At 35.5% G+C, this 27,738-nt stretch overlaps 1 protein-coding gene across 1 annotated transcript in view; it reads right to left on the reverse strand.

Annotated features, from left to right (window-relative positions):
- RBMS3 (RNA binding motif single stranded interacting protein 3) overlaps positions 1-27,738 on the reverse strand; it is a 264,594-nt gene that overhangs the window by 229,804 nt on the left and 7,052 nt on the right. The window contains exon 2 of the mRNA XM_039843482.1: positions 4,898-5,019. Coding sequence (XP_039699416.1) covers positions 4,898-4,969 — 72 coding nt within the window. The 5' untranslated portion in view covers positions 4,970-5,019. The remainder of the gene's footprint in view (positions 1-4,897; positions 5,020-27,738) is intronic.

Genomic DNA, 27,738 nt, shown 5'->3' on the forward strand with positions numbered 1-27,738 from the left:
TGATCATATTTTTGTTTTTTTTTTTGTTTTGTTTGTTTATTTTCTGGGGTGGTGAAAAAAAGAAAACGTGATGTTTCAGATACATAATAACAAATCTTATGCACATACAACTTTCACATTTATATTATTCACTACTCATTATTTGATTTTAATCTTCAGATCGTTACTCCAAAGGTAGCTGGGCAAATGTCATTATAGTTTTTGGATAATGAGGAAGTGGAAGTGTGGATGATTCATCATCTTGTCCAAGGACAATTCAATAATTAGAGATGGGATTAGAATTATATTTATCGACCAAGTTTCCTATCTTTCACTCAGTGTACTTTCCACTAGCTTGATGTTTCTCAAGCTTCAACCATTTGGATATCATTTTAGAAAATTTTGCCAGCCATGTACTATTATTTCATTTACAAAAAATTTTTCTTTAAATCAACATACCTTTGGGCTTAAGTCAATTAGTTTCAAAAGATAAACTAAGCTAACTAAAAAGCCATATTGCTTGGCATAAACAGGCTACTGTGAAATAGAGAACAAATCCATGTTATTAAATTGTACTAGAAAACGATTTGTTTACAGAAGGCTTTGACCCTCATGGTTGACTCTCTCTTAATTACAAATGAGGTTCGTAATTAAAATAGGTGTGAGAAACACACTAGCACCAGACAGTCTTTTTCCTGAGAAGACTCAGAATTGAGAAAGAATTAAGAACAACTTTCTTAATGATTTCTGGATCCTGCACATCTCTATTAACTCATGTTCCATGAGAGATAGATACATGTCCCATAGCTTGGGAGTTTCTGTGTTAACCCAGAGCTTCTCAAAGAGTGGGCAACAACACACGGCAGTCCTGTGAATAGAATTTGCCCAACATTCTGCACTCCTAGGTCTTTGATCAAGCTAAATAGCTATAAGCAACCAACCACCCTATTCCAGGGTACTGTACAGATTTTTTTCTTTTTCTCTAGGCAGCAGTGCACCAGTTTGTCCTGATTAAAATCCATTTCTAAATTCCCCAAGTGTAGAATGCATTGCAGCTTCTCAAAATGGTTTGCAATAAACACAAAGAGCTTAGTACATAAGGGATTTCCCAGCAAGCTATTTTCTGAATCCAAATTCAAACAGTAAGGCCAACTCCTTAATTTGTATTCACAGAGACAATAAAGCATTGGACAGTGTCATTCTTTAATTTGTATTCACAGAAAAAAATAGCATTGGGCAAGTGTTATTTATTAAGTAACTCTGTCCTTTGAAATGCAGTATTAGTTTTGAATATATTTGTTGACTTGACAATAAATTTTAATTTTTGCATAGAGTGAACTTTAGAATAATACATGTATTTATATTTTTACTTTCAATTTTATTTATATATCAGGTTTATGTAAATAGATGATGACTTTCAAAAGATTCTTGAACACTATGAACCAAAGAGCACTTTCCTATTAACTTTTCAGAAAAAAATTCTCATATGATCACTGCAATCTTAAAGAACTTTAAAAATCTTTTTTTTTTTTTTTAACTTAGTGAAATCTATGATGATTCAGCTCCAGAATGAATCTAAGGGGTCATCTTATCCAATCTGATCATTTAACAGATGGAAAAAAAACAGAAGTTAGAGGAGTGGGTATGACTTTCTCAAGGTTGCCCAGCTAATTAGTAACACACTAGAAATAGAACCCATGTCCTTTTATACCTGGTCCAGTGTTCTTACCACTTCATGACACTGCTGTTGCTTTTAAAATCCAATGAATAATAGACAGCAGTTTGTGGTCCAAAGGAATATTAGTACAGACACAAATAAATATCTCAGAACTCCTTGTTTTGTTCACTTTTGCTTATTTACCAATTAGCTTTAGCTACTCAGTTAAGGCTATGGGGGAAAAAAAAGTTCCTAGCCTTAGCCAGCATTTTACACGTAGTAACTGAATGAATACTCTGCAGTATACATATACTTTACAAAAGTATATGACAATTCACACACCCATTTTATTTAATTGACACCATAAGTAACTCACCCATTTTGGTCTGTTTCTATATTTTTCCATCTGTATTGGGATTTCTTGATTTATTACTTAGTTTTGTCAAAAAGTGGTGGAAAAGTTAGAAAAATACCTTCTACATTGTTAATGGGAACAGAGATAAGTCATTTCATTTAAGAATAAGTCATTTTTCCAAAATGACTGGACCTTTCTTGATTTTTTTTTTGTGTGTATGTAAACTGTCAAAATAAGATTTATTGACATTTGCTTTTTAACAGTTTAAAACAACTTCAGAACTTCATAACATTTCAAGGTAGCTGAGCAAATGGAGGATAAAAAGTCATTGCTCATATCTAAATCAAAGGTTATGTCTGGGGCTGCGTTTTTTGGATATGCATTATGGCTATTATATACATGTGATTCTGAGAAAGGTAGTAGAAAAAATTTGAAAACAATCTGATAACACTCAGGATTGGCAAAACTATATTGAAATATTCAGGAAGTAGTTGCTGGCATCAGATACTTTCGAGAAATATTTCTCAAGTTACTTGGAGTGGGGACCATTTTCAATCTGTCATGGACCAAGATTTGTAAAATATAATAAACAAAAATTAATAGAAAATAAAGTAAAATTTAAAAATATGCAAAATGCAAGTTTTAATTTTTTATGATTACATTCAAGAGACCAAAATTACATTGAGATTAAATGTTATGTTAATACAAAATTGTTATAAAAGGTTTTTTTATGCTTACTCTCAATTTCTGTGCTTATTACATTACAAACAAGTACCATTTGGTAGAACAAACTTTATCTATTTTAGGAAACTATATTCCTATTTTTTTCCACCAAAATATAATTCTCTATGGGTCTTATTGTTATTAATTTTTTGCTTATTTTATATACTATCAAGTGTTTTTTAATCACAAAATTATGTGTAGCCAATTTATAGTCATTTTTGAACTATTAGATGGGTTCAAAAATGGGTAAAGCCATTTCAAGATGAAATATCCTGAGTAGTGGTGACAAAACACAAACATGTGAGTATAATATTTAAAAATACATTAAAAGGGATGTTCATATAGACTGAAGATAATAATATTATTATCTTACATAGAGTGAGTTTTATGATATTCAATGTGTTTTAGTGTTATTTTCTTTCAAATGGTCCTTTATAATAACTCTATGAGGTAGAAAGGGCAGGAGTTATTATTTCTATTCTACAATTGAGAAGGTTGGTTCTGATATTGTAAAAGGGTTATCAAGGTCACACTGCTGGTAAGTAAATAAATGATATTATAAATAAATTTTTTTTTTGATTCTTGATCTAGTAGTCTTCATACTACACTATACCAATTTGAGATTGCCTATAAATATTGCTATTATTGGATATTACGTGTAGAAAAGAAAATCAGTGGGGAGACAAAGGAGCAATTGTTTTTTTGTTTTTTGTTTTTAATGGAATAGTCTATTTTAAATGTTTTAGCAATTTAAAAATTAATAATAATAAAAACTAAATGTTCTCTCTCATCTTGAAAACAGTAGCAGGGTGTTAGAGCCTCCTGTACTAACAAGCCGAAAGCCATCAAAGTTTTAAAACTAGTTTAACACTAACTTTGCACTAAGATGTTCTCACCCTTCTAGCAATATTGCCAGCATGTTTGACACATGGCTATGGAGTTAGAGCACCTTGAGATGAGACCTGGAATAAGCTTACCATTATAGAAATATTTGTTTAAGTATCATATATGTGTATGATGGTTAATTTCATCTGCCAACTTGACTAGGCCAAAGAGTGCCCAGACAGATGGTCAAACATTATTCTGGATGTAACTGTTTTCTGGATGAGTTAAACATCTGAATCAGTAGACCGAGTAAAGCTGATTGCCTTCTTTAATGTGAGCGGGCCTCACCTAATCAGTTGAAGGCATGTATAGACCAAAAAGTTGATCCTTTCCTGAGTTAAGAGAGAATTCCTCCTGCCTAATGGTGTGCAATCAGGGACTTTTTTTTCTGCCTTTGGACACAAACTGAAACATTGGCTCTTTCTGGGTCTCAGGCTTGCTGACTACAGATCTTAGGATTTGTCAGTCTCCATAATTGTATGAGCAGATTTCATAGAATAAATTAATGCATATATTTTTTTCTAAAGAATTCTAATACAATGTGTTAATTTTGTCGAATCTGTATTGTTATGAAAAAATGACACAGGTTCAGCTCTGACCTTCACACTAGGTCTACTGCATCCCCTAGCCACACAGTCATGGCCTTTGAAAATGAGAAGCACAATCTTCCCCTAAGATAGGTGATCCAGAAGCATACACTGAGGTAATGCATTAAAGAGTAAAGGGAAAAGTAAAGAAAGACTGCCAAGAGGCAGGCTTTCACCCCTAAATGATGCCTAATAAACATGTCCTCTGTCCCATTTTCTAAGCAGCGATGAGGGCTGCCCTGTGTTTTCAATTGCCTTCTCTCTCCACTAAAAAAGAGGGTGATTTCTCTTTCCCTAGTTTCTCGTGGTGATGGTTAGAGGAGGCTGCCTATCACTTTTTCCTCCCAAGGCACCTGTAAGAATGACTTCCTTAAAAAAATAAATAAATAAATAAGAACAATTTCCCTAAGAAACACACATTTTAAGAGAAGCATTTAATTATTTCAGATTGAACCTAAGCACAGCATTGGCAATTGGAGCGCATGACCTCAAGTTCAATCGGAGGGTTTAATTCTGGATAACAAACTCAGCAGAGGCCTGACTGTGAAAGCATATTCGGTGCTTGGGCCAACCTTAGCCACCAGTCATCTGTGCTGTTCTTTAAGGCTGGGATCAGCTTTTACTTCTAGATCAATCGCGTAGCCTCAAGTTGAGATGAGCAGTGAATGATTAAATGAGCCTCTTGAGTCTTTATGACTGAATTTGCATTACCTGTGGTCCTGGAACAGGTGGCCAGATTGGACTCCTGGCTTTCCTTGACTTCTCCCTCCACATGCACCTCATGAACTCGAGCTCAGTATCACCAGTTATCAGCCCTGATGTGATGGTTTCTCCTGTGAGAAAATGCTAAATTAACATTTTACAATATTGAGATCTCTCTATAGTTTTATTGTAATATATTACTATATCACAAATATGTATGGTCTTGTACTCAGGTCCTGACAGTCAAAAATGAGAACAGGAAACAAAACTATAGAGAACTACTCAATATTGTAAACAAATCGCACCACATTTTCTCAGTCTAATTCACTTCTCTGAAGGGCTTCTCCATAAATATCTATTTTATCAGCCTGCTGCGAACTCTCGGATAGAAAATTGTCACCTGATTTGTTGATAATGACCATGATTTTCCTTTCTACAACTGGAATTATGGAATGGCATAAATATAGTCATGAGTTTATTATGGTACGTTATTCGTTTCTTCTGGAATAATCACCACAACACATACAAGTAGAGAACAACAGATGCAGACCATTTTTGTATCTTCTGCCTAAAACATGACAGCTTAGACTTGCTGAGGCCACATGTATATCTGGCATACACACACAAATGGGTCACTGGGATGTGAAAGATGTTAAGGACATAGAGTTCCACTCAAGGGCAACCATTTCCATTATATTGTACCTAAATGACACCCCGAGAGCACAGCACAAATGATGACTCTTGGAATTGTGCAACAGAGCTCATGGGGCAAACCCTATGTCTCACGAAATTAGAGCAGCCTGATAAAATATGACACCCTGTTAAATTTGAATTTCCTATAAATAAAAATTTTTTGTATAAGTATGTCTCAAATATCACATGGGCTCTATTTATACTAATATAACCATTGCTACATAGGATTATTACAATCAAGTCACATAAATTATTTGTTGGACTTCATATGATTACCATTTTATAGTACGATATTATCTAATATTTATTTTAAGCTTACTATGTGCCAAGCACAATGCTTTAAAATTATTTAAATTAATTATTCCTTAAAACAACTCAAGGTAGATAGAATTAATGCCCTCATCTTACATGTAAGAAAGCAAGGTAATTGCCCAAAGTCACATAACTATTAACAAATGCAGCTAAAATTCAAATCACAATCTATCTGAATCATAGGCCTAAGATTTCAAACTCAGCACAGTATACTTAATGTTTGTCTCAACTTTTTCTGAGAGGTATAGATTCCTATGGGTGTTCAATGTATAAACCCACCAGGCAGCACAATCCACCTTTCTAAGAATGGAAATCATTTAATCACACTGAGGGAGTGATATAACAAAAGAAAGTCCAAAGTTAAGTCTTACTTACAAGGTTGGAGCAATAAAATGTCACAAGTTATTAAGAAAAATATACCTGGCTAGTTTTCTTCTAATGTCTATTACATAAGAATACATTTAAAAATGTATGTTTACTGTATAGAAAGTGAATATCCACAGCTCTGTACATAAAATGTTGCTCTTGCATTGTGGTTTTGCTTTAGTCTACTTTTATTTCTAAATTGTCCAATGTCAATTTCATGGAAAACCGGCTTTGTAAAGCCAAGCTTATTACACATGCTATTGAGGAACAGAAAACAGTCAGCTCTACACCAGTACTTTTTTAAAGAAAAATAAATTCGGCTGTGCTTTAGAATGTTGACAGTCTCTGTGAAGGATGGCACATCCTAGGTTTAAATCCTTGTCTTTCCAAAGAGAGCAGAATAGGCTGCAAAACATTTGGTGATCTATGATCCTTAACATTATTTTAGAGAAAATGTGTGTGTGTGTGTGTGTGTGTGAGTGTGTATCGCACAATAAAAAATGATTTATCAATGCAAGAATGCAGGGGGTGGCTGGGAGGAACCTGGCTAGGTGCTACTTCAGTGCCTCCATTTCTTATGTTAACATTATGACCCTGGCAGAGAAACTTCAAAGAGGAGGTACAACAGTGGGTTAAGTGTTCGAATGAGGTAAACCATTTTGTCTTTTAAAACAGTGACTTCTATAATCATCATCAGCTTTTATTTAGCACATATATGAAGTATAATTTTCTTAAAACTCATAAGTGGGAAAGAGATAAGTTTTATTTGTAATGTAGTCCAATGATGAGTTAAATGGTTTCACCAAGACTGCCTAGAAGATCAATGAAAACGGAATGCATACATCTGTTTTCTGCTCAGTTCTATCTCTAGAAAACCTGTGGCTTAGTAAGCTGGTACACTTGAAAAATTGAAGGCACTTAGAGTCACAACACTAATCCAAGTCCAAATCACTTGTTGATTTACATATCTTGACTCAAGGCACTTTACTAAATAGATCATCCACTTATTTTTGACATCCACTTATTTATTAAATGGATCATCCACATATTTTTGATCATTCACTTATTTATTCACTCACTAAACATTTAATGTTCCAGTATATGCCAGCCATTGAGCTAAATCCTAAGGACACAAACAGGATAGGCCAATGATTCTTGCCTGCCTTAGAGAGTTGAGCCTAGTGGAGAGTTTACAACTAAATTTCAATAATAAAGAACTATTTTTCTTTAGCTAACTCATTAGTACAGCCAAGAATGTAAACATCTGCCATGCTCTTCTAACCTATCACTTGAAATTCTAGTTCTCTCAAAATCGTGATTAGACTATCTAAATTATTTCTACGTGGTGTCTCAGCTACATGATGAACATAAAAAAATAATTCTTGAAATATAAAATCTCCCGGAATATGTTAAGCCCTAAGATAACCAAACATTTCAGTTTGAGCTCAACTATTTATATATTTTAATTTCAATAAAATAATTTCATTCATAAACCTCCAAAAAACATTGGGTGGGAATAATCTGTGAACAGATAATGACATGGTGACTCTGACATTAATCAGTTAGTTCTGTAGCATTAACTAGTTATTAACATTTCTCAGCAAATTTTCTGAACTTTAAAATAAAAATATCAATACTAATAACCTCGGAGTGTTATTGTGAGGTTTCAATGATATAATAAACTAAAAATTTAGTAGCATGCCACATATATAGGAGCTTAGTAACCCACTATTATTTCTGTAATTATTATTAAATTATAGAAAAAGAGAAAATTAGGATATTTCAAGACGATGGTTCCTAATTAAAAGTGAGTTGTGTTCATAAAAAAAAATATTGCTATTTAGAATCTGTTCCACTGAGTTCCTCATAGGTATAGACTTAGTCACTATTATATTAAACTATGTGAAAATGCACATATTAAGCTGATGATGAGATCCTTAAAATGTAGCCACTATATGAGTAAGAGAATCTAGAAATATACCATGGAGGTAGAGGGAAGAGAATACTGTTCCTATCACTCATGAGCTAAAAAGATTAATGATTTATTACTGGGCTCATTAATCAAAACCATGTGGCTTTTTTTTTTTTTTTTTTTGGAGCAATTCAACTGTTCAAGTCAATTAGCCCAGCAAAGCTATTACACCAAAGAAGCTACAATGTTATTCAGACTTCCTTGGGAGTATTTAGAGTATAAAATAAATGCTATTATTCAGAAGATACCAAATTGCTAAGCTTCTTAAATTCATACAATTGGGAACCTGCAGTACATTAAAATGCTGAAACTCATTAAGAGTCTTTTTTTTCCCCCAGCTTTAGAATCATTGGCATTCTCAGCCCAGTTAAGAACAATAAAACGCTCCCAGCTTCCAAGGAGAAAGTGGCTTGTGTTCCTTCGGCTCCACTTCAATGAATCACTGAGGCAGAACTGGCACCTAACCTTTGAGACAACGGCAGCATCTGCTGGATTACCCTAATACCTGAATAGGACTGCAAAATTAGCTAATATGCTATGCTAAAGAGAGAAAAGAGTAGCTAGTTTATATCCATCATTTATTGTTCCCTTGTTACAATTCTATTCAAAATTGGAGCGTAAATATACAATTAGTAATGACTTTAACCCATAAAATAAGAATCTATGTGTCTCTTCTAATATAAGCAAATCACTAAATAAATGACAAATTCCTTAAAGTAAAATGCAACCTAATAAATGTAGAAAGAATGTTGGAATTGCAAAGCACCACTTGGCAACCATAATAGTAATAATGGGGTAAGGCAGTTGATACTATATTTGAGTAATGTACAGTTCAGTGATTCTGAATCTTGCCCCCTCAAGGGACACATGGCAGTACATGGAAACATTTTTGTTTGTCACAACCACAGTGAGGGGGCTGCTACTGGCATCCCATAACATACAGAAAGCTGCCTACAAGAAAGAATTATCTGTGAAAGAAGGCATCTGTCATGCCATGTTGAGATACCCTGGTATCAACCCCTTTAAAGAAGAAAAAAAATATATGCTATCATATACTTATTACTATATATCATTATACATTATATATTTTATATAAGTATACATAGTAGACTCCCAGTGTTGACTTGGTTATTTTTATTAAAGAGAACTTAAATATGTTCATTTAATTATGAGACATAAATGTCTCTGTTTGTAGCTTGAATGCAGCTATTTAACGAAATACACTTTAAACTTGCATAAAAGCAAAGTTGCATAACCAATACAATTTAATTAAAACATTAATTTAATATCATGGATGATGCTGTTATGCCAAATCTAAATTGCCATTTGCAATGTGACTATGCTACAGACTGCTGCAGTACCAAATATTTTTGAAATTCATGGGCTATATTCTTTTTGCCTCATGACATTCTGATTCTTCCACCAATTTTATCTATTTGAATTACTGTGAAACCTTCATCTAAGCATAGCTTATGAGTCTAACAGCATTCATGTGGCTTAAAAGCATCATTTACTGATTAGGTCTACCTCATTCTTTCTTCATTAGCCCCACACAGAGACAATAGGTCTCCACGGCACTATGTGATTATAGACATAAATACAGACTGGTCAACCAGATGACCTCAGATACGCTTTAATCCATTTTTTAAGGCTGTCATAAAACGAAAAGCCCCAAATTTATAAATTCTCATCGAGAACTCATGAATCCTTAAAAATTATTTCTACAGACTCCAGAGAAAAAGATGCCGGTACAATAAAAAATCACCAGGGAGTTCCACGGCTGATCTGGTTTTAAATTCAGAAGCACTTATATATTAGCTACATATAAGTTTATATATATGGAGATTGTATATATATATATATATATATATATATATATGTATATAGGTATATATGTATATATGTGTCTATGTATATATGTGTGTGTATATATATGTGCATACACAAATACATACAAACTCTATAATTCTGGACTAGTGAGCTCATCTCCTTGATTCTTTGTTTTCTTATTATTTAAAAGAAGGCTACTGCTACCATAGAGTTACTGCAAGGATTAAATGGACATTTTATAGATGTAAATATCTATGTTTTTTCCTCTTACATTTTAAGCTAGGTGCCTGCCTATATTTTCTTCTTAAGTAAATTAGAAACAAAATAAAATTAAGCACTCGAGGGAATAGGTAACTGTATCAAGTTTGGAAGCTTACATTAAAAAAGCACTAAATCGAATTGTGAATATTTACAGGTAACGGTGTTTAATTTATTACCTATTCTGTGAAAACTACCTGTTTAGCATAGAGGAAATCAAAAATCAAAGAAGACAAGTAGGAGGGGCAGTGATGACAGAACTCACGGGCCCTTTTATTTTTTCTTTCCATCTCCATTTCCCGTGAACTTTTAAAAACTGCCAAATTGAGACAATGATTAAATATGATAAAATTTACATAACGAAAAAAATGATGAATTTCAGATGAACTGAAAAGAAAAACACTATAAAGTTCACAGAATTCAAAAATGTTTTCCAGGAAGGTAGAAAATCCAAATTCCTCAGGCAAGAAAAAGCTTCCTGGGCACAGAAAAGCCAGTGGGACACAGTGAGCTAGGAAACAGTGGCATGAAATGACATTGCAAAGGCACACAGGGACCAGGACATAGAGGGCATCGTAGGCCATACTGGGCCTACACGATGGGACCTGAGATTAGTTCTTATGTGCAGAGGGAAGGCATTGAAGAGGTTAAGTGTGGAAAATCATGATCTGATTTTCTGAGAAAATAAATTTGTTTATAAGAGAACGGAGAGCTAAGAAATGGGGCAGGGTTCCCGTTAGCTGAGAAAATGTTGCAGTAGGTCAGAACAGTGATTATGGAAATAACAGTGGAGACGGTGGCAGTGAAAAGTGGATTAAAATTTTGTTTTCAGATAGATTCTACAGACTTTCTCATGGCTGGGATGTGAAGAATTCGAAAAAGTAAGGTGCAAGGATAATCTCAGGGTTTTGACATGTGCATCTTCACCCACATAATTACTTTTAATCGTGATGGAAGACATGGAGGGTTACATTTGTAGAGAGACATCTACAACTCTCTTTCGGATATTTGAAGTTTGACATAATCATTAGACATCTAGGTTTGTGATCTGACTCATTTAGTTTCAACTAATAAGAGTAGCGATCATGTTTACTGTAAATACTTGGGAATCTTGACATATCCTAAATCCAGCTTTTAAGGCTAGCTTGGCCAAACACATTCATAGAACTAAGCAGACAAAAAGCATATTCTGTTTGCAAACAAAGGAATGTACAGATTGGTCCATAAAATATTGTATTAAGAACCAAGACACCTGAATGATAACCATGTCCAATATTTTCTCAAGAAAGAAAAGACTTGTCCAAGTTCTCAAAGCAAGTCTGTAGCTGGAAATTACATTATCCCAGCATGTTGGACTCTGGTTCAATATGTCTATCAATATGTCTACCTTATGAAAACTTCCAGACTCTTACAAAGAATATTTTCACAATGTACAAGTTTCCTTCACATTATTTGGTTGTAGGACCTTGAACTAAAAGCATGATTTGGTCCCACCTAGACCTGCTAAATCAGATCTCTATTTTAACAAGAGCTACAGGTGATTCATGTGTATGTAAGAGTTTGATATACATTGTTTTACAAGTTAAATTGCTCTTGGTTTTAGGGAGGATTATTAAGCATACCCCTAGGTTCACATAGTATAATGACAAAAACTGGCATTGTTCTCACTCAAAAGATTAACTAGCACACTCTTATTCAGAGAGGAATGCTGTCATTAAGAATAAACAGTGTGTGTGCATGCACTGACTTGGAAATGTATCCAAGATACACTGCTGCATTTTTTAAAAAGCTAGTTGAAGAATACCATGTAGGACGGTATTACTGATGATGCTCGGTGCTTGCAGTGTACATGCCCTTGAACCATCTGATTACAACACAAGCATCGTGAGCAGTCACAGGCATTGTTGCTAGTCCCATAGAAGCACATAAAGGGGATCCTTTCACTCTTCCTTTTCCAAAGATTGCTCATCTGTGCACAGGCATAGCCCAAGGTATAGGAGGGTTAGTTAACACCTCAGGGGAAAACTTCAACCAATAGAGTATAGAAGATGGAGAATAAATTCTCCAGCATCCTTGACTGAGGTGCATTCCACATGGTTCCTCAGAGGTTCCCCAGCAGAACTGAGCTCCAATCACTCACAGCCAAAAGCTGCTTAAAAGAACATCCTTTTTGGACTTTTCTCCCATCTGTACGTTTCCCTCACTTCTTTACTTCTATTTTCCGGGATCACTTCCCCAATAAATTAAGCACACTCAAATATTTGTCTCAGAGTCTATTTTGGGTGGGAAAAAAACTAATGCTATTTTTAAAAAGTGTATATAATACAGGTATGTGATATATACAAGTATATAGACTTGAACCCATGCATGTATGTACATGAAGCTAGAAGGGAAGATTTATATACAAAAATGACAGTGTTGGTCTCTGGGGCGGATTTACACGGGACTTCTACTTCAGACAGTTCTGTATTATTATCATTGTCATTTTACATTGAATGTTATTTTTATCAACTAAAAAAAGGGAAAAACTAAAAACACTGTCTACCTGTCAGTGTACACTACACTAAAGACAGAGCGGCAAATGTCAGTTCATACGAAATTACATAATAAGAACTCTTGTTTATGATTATTCCTCTGTGGCTTCCATTTCACATGAGAATCTGACGGGTAATGACAATGGGTCCCTTCAAAAGGGTGGCCTGCCATGATTTTTATGATTTTTCCCTCCAAGAAATGCAAAATGCCTGTGACAAACTGTGAAGTCAAGGATCCAGAAAAGCCACAGGGCATAACGAAGAGATCTAAACAGGTTACTAGCAACTTGCAATGCAGCTAAATCTTTTTCTCTTTCTCCTTTTTTGCTTCTCCTCCTTCATTTTGAAGTCTGCACTGGAATCACCGAGTCTGAAGTTTATCATTCAGGAGATGAGCGAGAGAATTCTAAGAGTTCAAGCCCCACTCTTCTGTGTGGGTCAGTGACCTCATTACCGTATACACTGAAGAATGGTGCTTTTACAGAAATGGTCAAAGATTTTTAAGAATCAGAAATTTAGTAATTCTGATGTAAACAATACCAACCCATATAGATTGAAAAAAAAAAAACAAAACTGGAATTCACGATTCTTGTCATAATTTTCATTTGAATACTATGATTTCACAATTCCTATTTCAGAAATACTTGGGGTGAGGACAGGGACAGAAGAGAAAGAAAGGAAGAGAGGAGAGTGTCGTAACTATAGGAATGACTGTATGAGCTTAATACTCTTTACAGCTGGGGAAAAGGTCCTTGACTAGAAGTGAGGAGAAAGTGTGTGGCAAAAACAAAACCAAACGAAAAGTATAGTAATATCAAAAGAACAGTGTGAATAAGGAGCAACAAGCAATGACAGTAGCCATGACTGCTTCTTATTAAGCACCTACTAGGTGTTGAGCACTGTGCCTTGCATTTTCCCCAGTGCTTATATTTAGCCTATGGTGGGTATTACTGTCACTGCTATTTTTCAAATGAGAAAAATGGAAGCTCCTGATAAAATAAAGTACTGACCTAAAATCACGTGGCTGCCAGTCAAGATTCAAACCCAGACCAGTGACTGCAGAGTCCAAGCTTTTAAATGATGCCAGACTACCACCAATAGCATAATATGTGCCATCTCAAAATCTAAAATGATATGCATTACAATCAAATGCTATAGCTGAAATTTAAAAAAAAAAACAATGTAGTATATATGTGATAGGTGATAGACAGACAGACTGACAGGTAGACAGATAAACTTCTTAATTTACTTCTAATTGCCATAAAGGTGATTTACCAAGAAAGAAAGAAATTAGTATATACTGATCTAGACTCCATTAACGAAGCTTCAGCAAACCAGAATATACCAGGATATGTGGGACAAAAAAATTAATATGAAAGCAACATGTAGATTTTTTGGCCTGCTACTATCAGAGAGTACTTCAAAGCAAAACTAGAAACAAATAAATATCCTACACAGTGAGAAAGTTTAATTACTATACTTCCACAGGATGAGAAATCTTGTGGTTATTAAAGTGACTCTTATAGAAAGTTTTGATTAAAAAAATCAATGTTATAAAGTTATATGTGAAAAGAAGGAAAAAATTGTGTTAGCACATACACATTTGTACAGAGAAGAACTTGAAAGGAACACGTCACTTGTGGTTATGGTTATCTGTGGCAGTGGTATCAAGAATACACCTTTTCTTCTTTCCTACCTGTGGTTTCAATGTTTTTAAAATAAAAAAGATAAGACTTGTTGCATTGCCAAAATAATAAACAGTATAAATTCAGAGTTTAATTTGCATTTTGTTTGCTTTTAAAAAGCTGTAGGAGTCCTTTGCTTTTTAATAGAGCAACAAGTGAATATTTTGGCCCAGTTATCTCTGCCCAGATATCTTAACTCTAGTAGCCGTGTGAGTATATCTAGAGTATACATTTCCAGAAGCAGAATTACTATATCAAAGAGAATACAGATTTAGTACGTTTACGTATTCCCCCAAATTTGTACCAAATACCTCCACCAACAATATATAAAAGTTCCATTTCCTTCACACACCTACTAGAGCAGTATGACCCATCTTTTAAAATTTTTGCAACCTATGGCTGAGTTTAAAGTCCACTTATGCCCTCTGTTCTTAGAGCCTTTGAAATTCAAACATTATATTCAGGATGCTTTCCTGTTTCCCTCCTTCCCTCCTTCCCTCCTTCCCTCCTTCCTCCTTCTTCCTCCTTCCTCCTTCCTCCTTCCCTCCTTCCTCCTTCCTCCTTCCCTCCTTCCTCTACTCCTTCCCCTCCTTCCCTCCTTCCCTCCCTTCCCTCCTTCCCCTTCCTCCTTCCTCCTTCCTCCTTCCTCCTTCCCTCCTTCCCTCCTTTCACTCCTTCCCTCCTTCCTCCTTCCCACTCCTTCCTTCCTTCCTTCCTTCCTTCCTTCCTTCCTTCCTTCCTTCCTTCCTTCTTTCCTTCCTTTCTTGCTTTCTTGCTTTCTTCACTTCCTAGGAATAATAAGACAGAATGAAAGATAAAAAAGCATCTAAAGGTAACCAGACTGGTTTAGGTTTTGTGTAGGCCAAATGAATATACACGGAAGAAATATGCACAAATATGATAAAGCATTTCAGGCACTAAATTGAACAATTACAATGCCCCAGCAGGTAGTATACCCCTGAAGAAATGATTTGTTACCACAGAACTGGCCCATATTTTCACCTCTGACCTTGAGACTATTTTTTTTTTTTAATTTCTGTTACTAAATCTTTGAAATGAAACTAACAATAGAAACAGCCACCCAATGGGCAATGAGGATTTCAGTAGTTGCACATCCAACATGCAGGGAGATTCTCCAAGGAAAGATGCTGTCAACGCAAGTCACTATTAAAATGTGTGCTTAGTCACATGATTGAAAGAGGATAAGCACTGACTCCAAAGAAGTCAGAGCAGGTAGTCTTATAACTTTAGAAAGATCTGCTTGGCTTAACCTATAGGTAGAAATTTTGGAGAAGCATGGGAAGGTAGAGTTGTAAAAAGACAGTGTGGCATACAGAGTGAAGAGCACAGGACTCAAATTATAAAAACTCATTTAACCTGACCGGTTCCTTAGCCTCTCTAAATCTTGCTTTTCTTAGCCATAAATGAAGTTGCCTATACCAATATCACAGGGCTGCTAGGAAAATTAGTTGAGGGCATTTATGAAATGCCCAGCACAGTGTTAGGTATATGTGGTCACCTTTCATCCAGCCCCTGAATTTCACATAGGTTCATTAAGAAAAAAAACCTTGCTTAACTGGAGGACATTATTTTACATTTCACGAAGGCAGGGAAATCATCTTCCAGAAACCATTCTTAAAACCAAAGTTTCAAACAAAACCACAAATTGGGCAGAGGTGGGGATGGTGCACACAGATGAATAGAATTATCCTGAAGAAGTTGCTACTCATTTCTTTTCTCCCAAAATTAAAACAATTCTCTATTATCTATTTGATGAAGCAACACAAGATCTCATTGTGCTTGGTAACATGGAAAGTATACAACACGCTACTCAAATAATAAGACTGAGGTCCAGAAAGAAAGATTTGCCTCAAGGCCTATAACTGCTGTTATATTCATCATGGGCCAAGTTTCAAAAAAGAGCCCATTTGATGTTGCCCCCATTTCTTCAGTGCATGCATGTACATGCCCAAATATCTAAACTTTTCTACAACCTAATCCTACCTTACATGTTAAATGAGAAAAAAAAAATTAAAGTAACTTGTTACATACAGCTGATCTTTGTGCTTCTAGGAAGAAGAAAGCTGAATATTTACTCTCATCTAAATCTTATGTTCCCTCACCTATATGTGATCCCTACCAGGTTATTTGATCAAATCTCATGTTTAAATTCCCTCTGTAAGCTGTATCTCCAATCCTGTTTTTTTCTTTTGGTCTCCAGACTCATATACCCAACTGGGTGCTCAACATTTCTACTAGAATATCTCATAGACACTGTCTCCGGCCCCAACTTACTTCTTCCCGGTCCTCTCCATCTTATAAATGGTAACTTTCCCATGGCTCAGGCCACGAAACTTAAAGGCATCCTTGATTCCTCTCTTTCATTTTACCTTTTACATTCAGTCACTATATCCTGTTAACTCTACCTTCAAAATCATTCAGAATTCAGTGACTTCTTCAAATCTCTATTAGCGTCTCCTGGTCCGGTCCCCGTCATCTCTGACCTGGGTTATTACCATAGCCTCCTAATGGGTCTTCCTGCTTCCATCCTTGCTCACTTTATAGTACTGCCTCAACTCAGCAGATCAGCAGATTAAGTAATCTTTACAAGACTATAAATTTGGTTATATCACTCTCCTGCTTAAAAATCTGAATGGCTTCTCATCTCACTCAGAATAAAAGCAAATGCCCATAAAATGACCAACAAGCCCTGCCCTGTTCTGTTTTCACTGACTCTTGCTCACTCTGCTCTAGCCACTCAGCCTTCCTTGTTATTCATCAAACACTCTGGGCGTTTTTATGCCTCAGGGCTTCTGTACTTGACGTCCCCTTTGCTTAGAATCACTTTTTTTCTAGAAAATCACATGGTTCTCTCCCTCAGTTTCTTCATATCTTTGTAGAAATGCCAGAGAGGTCACCCCTTACTACTCTATTTAAAATTGTACATATCTACCTTTACCTCAATCCCTCTACAGGCCTCTTCTTTCTCCAAAACAGTATAACATAGTATGATTTAGTGTATTTTTTAAAATTTTGTTATCTTACTCCCCATGGGAGTGCAGGCTTCACAGAGTAGGGTATTTTTTTGTATTGTTCATTCATATGGCCCCAGCTCCTAGATTAGATCCTGACACACAGCAGATAGTCAATAAATATTTGTTGAATGAATGAATGAATGAATGAATGAATAGATTTTTAGCAAAGTTTTTGAGCATGCTTGGAAGATGCAAGGATATTGCATATGAACATGCAATAAAGTAGGAAGTATTTTCTTATTGATGTGTATGGCCAGCATGTTTAAAGAGAATGTGAATTGCAGAGGCGGCAGCTAGAGAATTTTCCTAGGTCAGAACCTAAAAAAGGTACAAGTATGGTGATATCCTGATTTTTCTTATGGTGTAGAAATGACCAGTCTCTTATGTAAAGAGAATCCAGCATAGGATGTGGCCCTGTAGGCATGTGGCATACTCACAGAATTAGAAAAAAAATTTCTGGGGATTAGGCTGCCTGTAGGCTTCCATCACAGAGTCTTCTCTTCGACTCTAGAGATATTATGCCAGGTAGCTTAGGAAAATACCACATTATACCGTACATTTCTCTTCAGTACAAAGCAATGTATTTTAACATCTCATGAGGGTTTAATTATTCTTATAAGAGGTAGAAAGTAGACACTCAGAACCAAGAGACAGTGAAAGATTCTTCAAAGGCATGGAAGTGAATATTAACTGAAGAAAGAGAAAGAGAAGAAATACCAAGCAATAGATAACTTTTCTAAAGTCTGATTTTACCAGGAATTTGTCATTTGTGGCACAAAGGGGTTTGCTTGATTCACAATAGTTAATAAAAGCTCAATACTCAATATAACCTAATAGATATTTGTAATAGCAATCAGTCACCAGGAAGGTCATAAATACTACTATTGCCAAAATCACATCATCACAGAGAAAATTAGGGCTGACTTTAAATCTTCTTTTGTGAAAACAGAAAGCAACTCTTTCTCTTAGATAATGACCCCTAAAAGAAATTAAAGGGGAAATTTCTAATTCTCTAAGCTGTAGGCTTTACTTTGAGGGAAAATATTCTTTTATCATATTTAAGCATATAAAAGAAGAAAAAGGAAAAGCAAAGTGATCATCCAAGAACTCCGTTATTTACAAGTCACCCAAAGATATAATTTTTAATGTCTTAAATACTTACGCTAGTATTCACTTTCACATTGGTAAATAATGTATTTGATTTGCTTTGTTATTTTCTTTTTCTTTAGTAATTAGAGTTGAGCCAGATACTTGTTCATTCACAAAAGGCAATATCCAATCCTTATTAGGAACCTTTCCAAAGTTTACAAAAACCCATCCTATTTATTAGGGTAAGCCAGGGTAGACCAAAGATTAGAGCCTGCATATGGAGCCATGGGAAGGGAATGACCCTTGGCGGAGAGGACTGGAATTTGGCCTGGCTTTTGCCACAACTTATTCTGAGACCCTGGCTTGGTCATTTGACCCCTTTTGGCTCTGGAGTTTCTGCATCTGTTTGAAATGGTTGTATTAGGTGGTCTCTAAGGTCTCTTTCAGTTCCAAATTCCATGACCGTATTCATGAGGCAACCTCTTAGGCCATGCTCCAAGTTCCTCCAAGGCCAGGAACATGACCAGCTATACACACTCAGGCCAAATCCACAGACCCCAAACAGCAAAACTCTTCCCAAACATGTTTGGGACAACTCAGAGAGCCAACAAATGTGGAGAAAACCATTTCCAGGAATAATCTAAGAGATACATTCAACAATGGGCCAAAATTATATACTCACTTAATAGAGGTGGAGTTATGAATCTAATCCAGCTACAAAAAAACAGGAAGGGTGACACTAAGCTTTGGACAGGGTTACAATGGGGAATAGTTCTATGTAAAACTGGCTGCTATCAGAGCTAATAGGCTGAGAAAGATGATCCAATATTTGGGAACAGTTATGGAAAAGTTTAGGGCTTAAGGTTTCTAGGTCTTGTGTATCTTAGCTATATCCGTGTTAAAAATGTTGTACTGAAATACAACATTTTAGGGGAAAAAATGAAAATATAAGGGGGAAATAATTATTTATATATTTTAGAACACTTTAAAAACTTTACAGAAAATGCATATAATAATCACTGCTGTTTATAAGAATGAAAAGCTTTAGATCACGTTACTAGGCAAAAGCACAGCTCAAAATCCTGCTTTTCAGATACCATCTTATATTGACCTTACATTTTTTTAAATAACATTTTGCTGTTTTCAAGGAAGAGATGAGAACAATATTTTCTTTAGAAGAAGTAAATCTCTTATATTTCTGAATGTCCTGAGGTTAAGAATGTTAACAGCTCATGGATGAATTCATTAGAGCAATTTATAATCAATCAATCAGCTCCTAGAACTCATATTGCTTGTCTCTTTTCCCACAAGAAAATAAACATCATGAAAGTGGACACGATGTCTATTTTCTTTATTTATATACTCAATGCCTGACACATAGTAGGTGCTCAAATATTTTTTGATGAATAAACTAATGTGTCTTGTCATATATAATAATGGTTGTATAAACAATTGTTCATACAGAAAAATAGAGAAATTAAAGTATTCCCATAAGGCCTAGCATTAATTCAGCACTGAGTAATTAAAATATACAGAGAGCAGCCCAATACTTCTTAGAAGGCCCCAAAGAAAACAGTAACTTCTTAAACTCAATCCTAGAAGTTCTAAAAAAAATGGTGACATGCATGTTCTGAAGTTTAAGCTGGATGAAGAGAATTCACTGAAATGAGACAGATTATGGTTTCCACCTCTGAGCTAATACATTATGTTTTCACTGGGAGTTGATTTTATTCCTTTTGATGACACAGAACTGTTACCCACTAGTGTTCAGCGTTTCAGAAAGAATATGGATACCAGAGTCAGGCTGTCTGAATCTGAATACTATGTCTGCTACTTTCTATCTGTGTGACCTTTGGTGACTTACTTAAACTTTCGGAGTCTTAGCTTCTCATATGTTTAAAGTGAGTGTCCTCACAGAACTTCTGGAGAAACAGAGAATAAATGTAGAAGCACTCATATAGTGCCTGAACAAAAAATATATGCAATGAAATTTAGCTCTTATCATTAAGATATTATTTACTTTTCATTAATTAAATTTAGTTTTCCTAATAAATATCTTATTTCAATGAAAAATAAAAGTCCACATAAATTTATAGAGCTTGAGTTCTTTTTTATTCACTAGTCTGAAAAGAGAAATAGATAAAAACTTCCAATGGCGGAAAGGTGAACTTTTAAAATGAAAATGGCTTAGGGGAGTGAGTGGGGGCCTTGCCTTGTGGGGACAGCATTGGCCGTGGAGATGGCTGGCTTGTATAAACCATATACACTGCCATGAAAAAGTAAATAATAAAATAAAATAAAAATGGCTTGAAGAGTTGCTTCTTTGTTGAAAATGTTCATACATGTAACAACCAAGTTCGAATGGGTGATGGAAATTTCTCACAGGTATCATCTCCTTCCATTTTACTTGCAATTGCTAAGGAAATTATGAATGCAATTTGAAAAATGGCAACTTGTCTGTCCCTAAGTGTCTTTAAACTATCCCTTCATTCAATTGACCCCATGTTCATTCTCCTGCTTTTTAGTATTCTCTGTGATTAAAAAAATACCAAAAATGTGAGTTTTATGTAAGGTAATGTTTTATTGTTATGATTATATATGATTATAGCTTTCTTAGAGAAGTAGTCAAATGTAAAGATAGTCTTTTTTCAATTATCTTCAGGCATTTTTTTAAAATTATATTTTTAAATATGTATTACGTAAGGCATTTGTAGTCAATGTAAGATAAAAGTACTTAGGGAAAAACATAAATGATTCTGGATAATTCATTGTTTTAGTTTATCTTGGCCACCACTGCTCTCTCCACTGTAGATAATTGAATTGGCAGCATCAGTGAGTACTGATAATGAAGGCAGTAATTCTTTAAAATCTTAAATCAAGACGGTAGACTTTTTTAAAAGGCAAAAATTCATTGGTCCGTGCACATAACTCAAAAACTGTAAAAAGTTCTGCATACACTAAAGACAATATACATCTCACAAAACAGAATATTGTCTTTTGATTTCTTCCAATCCCATCAGGAGCTGACAGTTGATCCTAGATGTAAAGTTAAAGGTCTGGAAACTTTCTTCAAGTCATATACATAACATTTCTATTTTAATGTTAGCTAAAAAGTTGTTTACATTGCTAGCAAGACCTATCAAACATAAAACAGGATTACAATTCTACAATGTCACTTGCAGTGGTAATTGCAAACAAGAAAAGAATTCTGAATGTGTCTGGTTACTTGTTAGCCGTAGGTTGTGTTCTCGGGGAAGCTGACCCTGCAATGGAGTTTAGTGTGCATCATGTGTGTTAAAGAGAGGCTTTGGGATTATCACCTGTGAAAGTGAATGTGAGGAAGCAGGACTGGACAGAGGGAGAAACTGAGCTGTGATGCAGGCCTGACTTGGCTCCCTAGTGGGAACTTTAGAGCTAGAATGGTCCTTAGTTGTTCTGCACTGGGTTGATTAGTTCTACCACACTGATTAGGTCTTGGATGTGGTCCATCCCAAGTAAGGCATGACCTCAGGCCAAGTGGCTCTCTGAAGCCGAGATAATACCTGTTGGGAGCTGACATCTGAAGGCTGTCTATCAACAAACCTACCAATAGTTGGGGCAACAAGTTTGTCACTGGAGTGACATGTGGATGGCATGTCACAGTGTCATGACGCCCTTTAATACTTCCCAGGTTGCTTAACTCTCTTATGATTCCTGATAGGTGTGGGAGACACCGGTGTAGAGACCCAACCCACAGTCTGTTTTCCACCAGCGGTAACTGGCTTGGATCCACCTCACCACTGAAGGAACAGTGACCATTGCTAGAATCATCACAGTCCCCTGAGACTTCTTTTGACATCTTAGTGGGAGTATCAAATCCAGACAATAACAATAAAGAAGAAATTAAATTTATACAGCTTTATTTTAATACGTTAGCAAGGAAAATGAATCACTTCTTAGAAAATTTAATTCCAACTCTGTAGGGATTATACGATTTATTATTTTATTTTTCTCCAATGGAACACCTGTAGCAATCAATAATTTGAGGAAATTTTTAATATCCTTGTCTACATTTTGAGCCCAAAATAGCTATGCCTCTGAAGTGGTAGCTACATTATTTCTTGAGATTTAGGTCACTGACTATTTAATAACATAATCAGCAGGCTTTAAAACTTTCCATCTGATATTTCAATGAAAAATAGAGATAATCAGTACTGAAGGTCATCTTCAATCTATCATCTTGCCTCTTGAATTCTAAAAGAAGGTCACTTTGGAAATTGACCTCCTCTTATGTAAAGTACCATCTAAAAGTGTCAAGTGTTAAAGAATTAAAAACAAAAGCAGCATACATTGCTGTCAATCAGTAGGGACTTTGTTCTGCTCTTTATTGCAAAAGGCATGATGCTCTCTAAATGGAAGGAGCAATCAGCCCATGTCAGGCCTGCCACCAGGAACATTTGACATTGTCACACTGGAGGGCCATCCTATAGACTGGACCAACCACTTACTGTTCAATGGGACTTAACAATAAAACACACCACAATAAAAGTGTCGGCCAAAAGCATCGTGGCATATAACTATAAGCTGTCTTATATTTTATAGGCTCTCTAAAATAAAAAACCTTGACCTGTTTTTTCTCAAATGGGCTTACTGGCACTTGACAGTTTTTCCATTCCTACTTTTGTTTGGCAAGAAACACAGTAAGAAATTGTCCCATGGCAGAGAGAAATGGCAGGGGGCCAAAAAACAAAAGTGTCTTTGATTTCTGTAAACATGAACTGTGTCTAGTTTGGCCTTATGTGGGATTGAAGGAATAGACAAAGAAAAAGCAAGGCATACTTTTTTCTTATGGGGGAAAAAAAAATCAGCTGTGTGTGTGTGTGTGTGCGTGTGTGTGTGTAAAAGGCTGATTTAATGGTTTCCTTGTTAGTTGTTTTTCTTTTGTTTTTACAGTAAGGACAGTGATCATGAATCCATTGCTATACTTATAAAAAAACATTTAACATTAAACTGTATTTCCTAAATAAACAGGTCCAGAAAAGATGGCTCTTAGAAAAAAGTTACGGGGATGCCATTAATCTCTGATATTATATTTAAATATTCTAGCTATGAGGATGAATATGTTTATTGACTCAATCAGCAAAATCTACCTAGGCATAAAAGTAGACTCTGGCTTATTTCATACAGCTTACTTCATTTCTTGCAATAATACTTTTTTTAAAAGCGAAACTAGGCATTGCAATACTTTGTTTAAAATACACATGATAAAACTTCATACTTTATGGTTATTTGGGGGAAAAAACGTTAATGTAGAGAAACATTTTCCAGATGTGAAAAAGTTACCTTCATGGAAGACATTAATCAAGCAGTTCTTATAAGTCTCTTAGATTTTTCAAGCCATACAAAGGCAGAGACAATTCATATAATATACCTCAATTGAATTTAAAAGTACATAACATACTCCTCACCATTTGTTTGCCTTCATAAAAAGATCCAACAGTGACCTCTCTGAGGACTCAGGATTATGTCAAGAGTAAATAAACAGCAAACCAGTTTTGGAAAAGCCTGTATTTCCATCCTTTCCAATTAAAGAAAATGGATATGTGATAACTGGGAATTTCAGCTCTCCTAATACAATCTTCTATTCTTAGGGTAATTTGGAAAAACCATAGTAAAAATGCCATACGCAAAAGTTCTGGGAAAAATACATGAGCCACTGTGGTTTCGCTAAAGCATCCCTCTGTCAGCTAAGGAGTGAGCGTTTAAATGATGGTGATTGAGTTTGAGAACATCCTTTCCATTCATGGCTCTATCCCTGAAGATCAGTGAGTATTTCAGTATGTCACTGTTGGTCTGCCTGAAGAGTCTCTTGAGGGAGAGTGGTGTAGTGGGGTACATGTTTTCTTACTATATAAATTCTGCATTATACTGAGTCTAAGTTTCACTCAAATGCATCCTTGGAGATGTCTTTTATAGACAGCTCCTCCTTCACTCCCCGCTCCAGCTCCACCCCCCAGTCCCGGTGCTACCTGTGAGATAAACAATGAATCAGAGCAATTGAGTCTGCTCAGACCTGGAAGTCATTATGTGTCACTCTTGATTGATGTCATGACAATATCATAGCATCCTTTGCAGAAAAGAACAGAGCAAATCGGGGTTATAGATACTTCAATATTTTCAGAGATTTTATTAGAGGTGGGGGAACCATAAGTATCAATGCAGGAAAATACAATCCTGGACTAGAATGTTTCTGCAAGAGGGATTTTTATGACAATTTTAGGCATACCATAGATTCACAACTGTTTATGATTTCTCTCCCTGACATCAAGTGACAGGGTTCTCATGATCAACAGCATATGCTTTCTTTGTACCAGGGACCAATTATTCTGTCACAACAGACTGGAAGCCTTCAGCAGGTGATATCATGTCCTTGGAGCTTCAATGACTCACAATTACTAGAACCAGCTTGATGTGACTGACAGCCACAAAAGGGAAGGCAGAGCCCTTGCTGGTACACCTGCTGCTTTGTTGAAGAATAAGGAAAAGCTCAGCTAGTACTGCCTTACTCTCTTGTTTTCAGGCAGTAAACAAACCTGAAATTACCACAATTTCTTACGTGAATACTAACATCAACCGTGTAGAGTTAGCATCGCCCTAGTTCTCAAATCTGCGTAGCAACACTAATTCCAGCTCTAAGTCTAATCTCACTAAAACCTTGTGATGTGATTATGCTATGATAATGCTTCTCTGTGAATTAAGGTTTGCATGGGGGTTATAAGTAAAAGGAAACAAGTCAAAGGACGTGGAGTTGATTCAGTGTGAGGAATGACTAAAGAAAAGGCATGGGGAGGAACGAATGAAATGTAAGCACTCACAACAAGAAAAATGAACTCTGGTACATTTTTATATTTATTAAATGCCATCTTTTTTAATACTCATCATGCCTGATTTCATATGTTTTCACTCTTCGTGCTTAAGTTCTATGCATGATCTCTTTTATGCTCTGGAGAGAATTCTCTGATTCTAGTTTCAAAGAAAAGGAAGATCTGCTACAACCTGTTTTTCTTGTTGTTGTTGTTGTTTTTTAATGTTACAAGAGCTAAAAGGGAGAAGAAAGTGAACTTCATTTCATAATATGCCACTTTTAAGGAATATCACCTGATCCAAAGGAAAACTGGGGAATTTATCCCCATATACTTTTTTTTTTTTCTTCATAGAATAACTTTTTAAACTTCATACAAGATACTAGATTTAAATGACACACTCTTGTGGATCAGAGCTGCTAGGAAATCTTTCAACTCCTTACCCTTCAGTGTGACTGTAATGACTGGTCAAGTGCAACAGGATTGCCATACACTCTGAACATGACTGAGGAAGCTATATTTTTATTTGGTGAATCAAATAGCACATAGCTTAAACCTAGTGTGTAGACACAAACGCAAGGGAAGGTTGACACCAGGAAGCATATCCCTTTGGGAAACCATGGGGTCACATTTCATTTAAGCTACTGTTTATGTGACAAGAGTCTTGCTAACTTTATAAATTTAGAATTACGATCTAATCTTGCCAGGCAATGGTCAAAGCTAACAAATGCCGTGTTGGCCTCTTTCAAGGAAAAAAAAAAAAAGATCTTTATGAATAAACTGCTTACTCTTCAGTAAAGATAAGTTTAGTAACATGTTTGTTTGTTTTTCCTGTCAAAAATCTAAATTCTTCATTGAGATCTAACATTTTTTTTAGTAATTATTTCATTCAGAAAGCTTGTAATCAACACAGCAATTTGGAAAATAATCTCAACATTTTTAAGTAACGATAATGCAACTGTGATGCGAAGGAAGGAAAAAAAGCAGATCTAAAACTGGCTGAATGCTCGCTAGGTGCCAGCCACTTACATGTGTTTTCTCACAATAGTTTGGTGAAATAGACACGATTATTGCCATTTTACTAATGAAGAATCAGTGACTTTGGGAGGATATGTCATTTGCCCAAGTTGCCAGAAATTAGTTGTTCTGTTGTCTCTAGCGGCTTCTTTTACCTTTAAAAAAATGACTAAGCATTTAACAAAATGTGGTAAAGGCCAACATGCATCTGTATTCCTATACTGGGAACAGTATAAATCCCTTCTTGGAATGCACACACGTATTTTACTTTACTTTTAACCCTAAAATAGAAGCAACAATTAAATTAATATTTTAAATTTACACAGATCTCTTAGAGTAAGATTAGGGATCTGGAATCTTGACTCTCTTCTAAATCTATCCTGATGAGGTGAGTTTTTACCTACTTCAATAGTGATTGACTTGCTAGAAATGGAATGATGAAAAAGAATACTTAGTCTAACATGGCACTAGCAGGGTAGAACTTTAAGTCAACCACTTGTACTAATATTCTGGGCATTATGGAAATGTTGGCACGCATGTACTAATTTGCATGCACTGAGGCAGAAAATTCCTACTCATAATACTTTCCAGGTGATATTCAGATGACCCTCCTAAATAGCATCCATAAAGTAGTATATGACAATTAATGTCTTCAAAATGTTTGCTATAGGTGATGTTTTTAGAATTCCACCAGTCTGTGTCAAGTTCCCCTGACCAATACCACATTCTGAATGAAAATAATGTGTACATGTATTAAACCACTCAAGCAAAAGAGGTACGCTTTCTTGCTTCATCATAGTCTCCATGGGGGAAGGCAGTAGTGCATGAGTGGAGCCTGGAAGCAAACTGTCTGAGTTCAGCTTATATTTCTTCTATAGCTGCTTAGTTCTATGGCTACAGAAGTATAATTCAACCACACATTTCACTCACTGTATTTAAATGTAAATGGGGATGATTATAAATACATATACACACCTAAAGGGGTTGTTTTGAAAGTTAAATAATACATTTAAAATATTGCAAGATAGCACTTGTATCTATTAGTGACATCCAGCACTGACATAAATAATCAGAAATGTTAGTTGTCATTTAACTTCTCTATGGCTCTTAGTCTCTTTAGCCTTCAGGTTGGCTACTCAGCAATTCATTCTCCAAGGTAAAGGGAGAGGGCTTTTGTTTTAAGGTTTTTGTTCTTTTTTGGGAGAATGTCTTTTTTT

Source organism: Pteropus medius, unplaced genomic scaffold (assembly GCF_902729225.1).
Source record: "Pteropus medius unplaced genomic scaffold, Ma_sr-lr_union100, whole genome shotgun sequence".
In the NCBI taxonomy this organism is placed as follows: Eukaryota; Metazoa; Chordata; class Mammalia; order Chiroptera; family Pteropodidae; genus Pteropus; species Pteropus medius.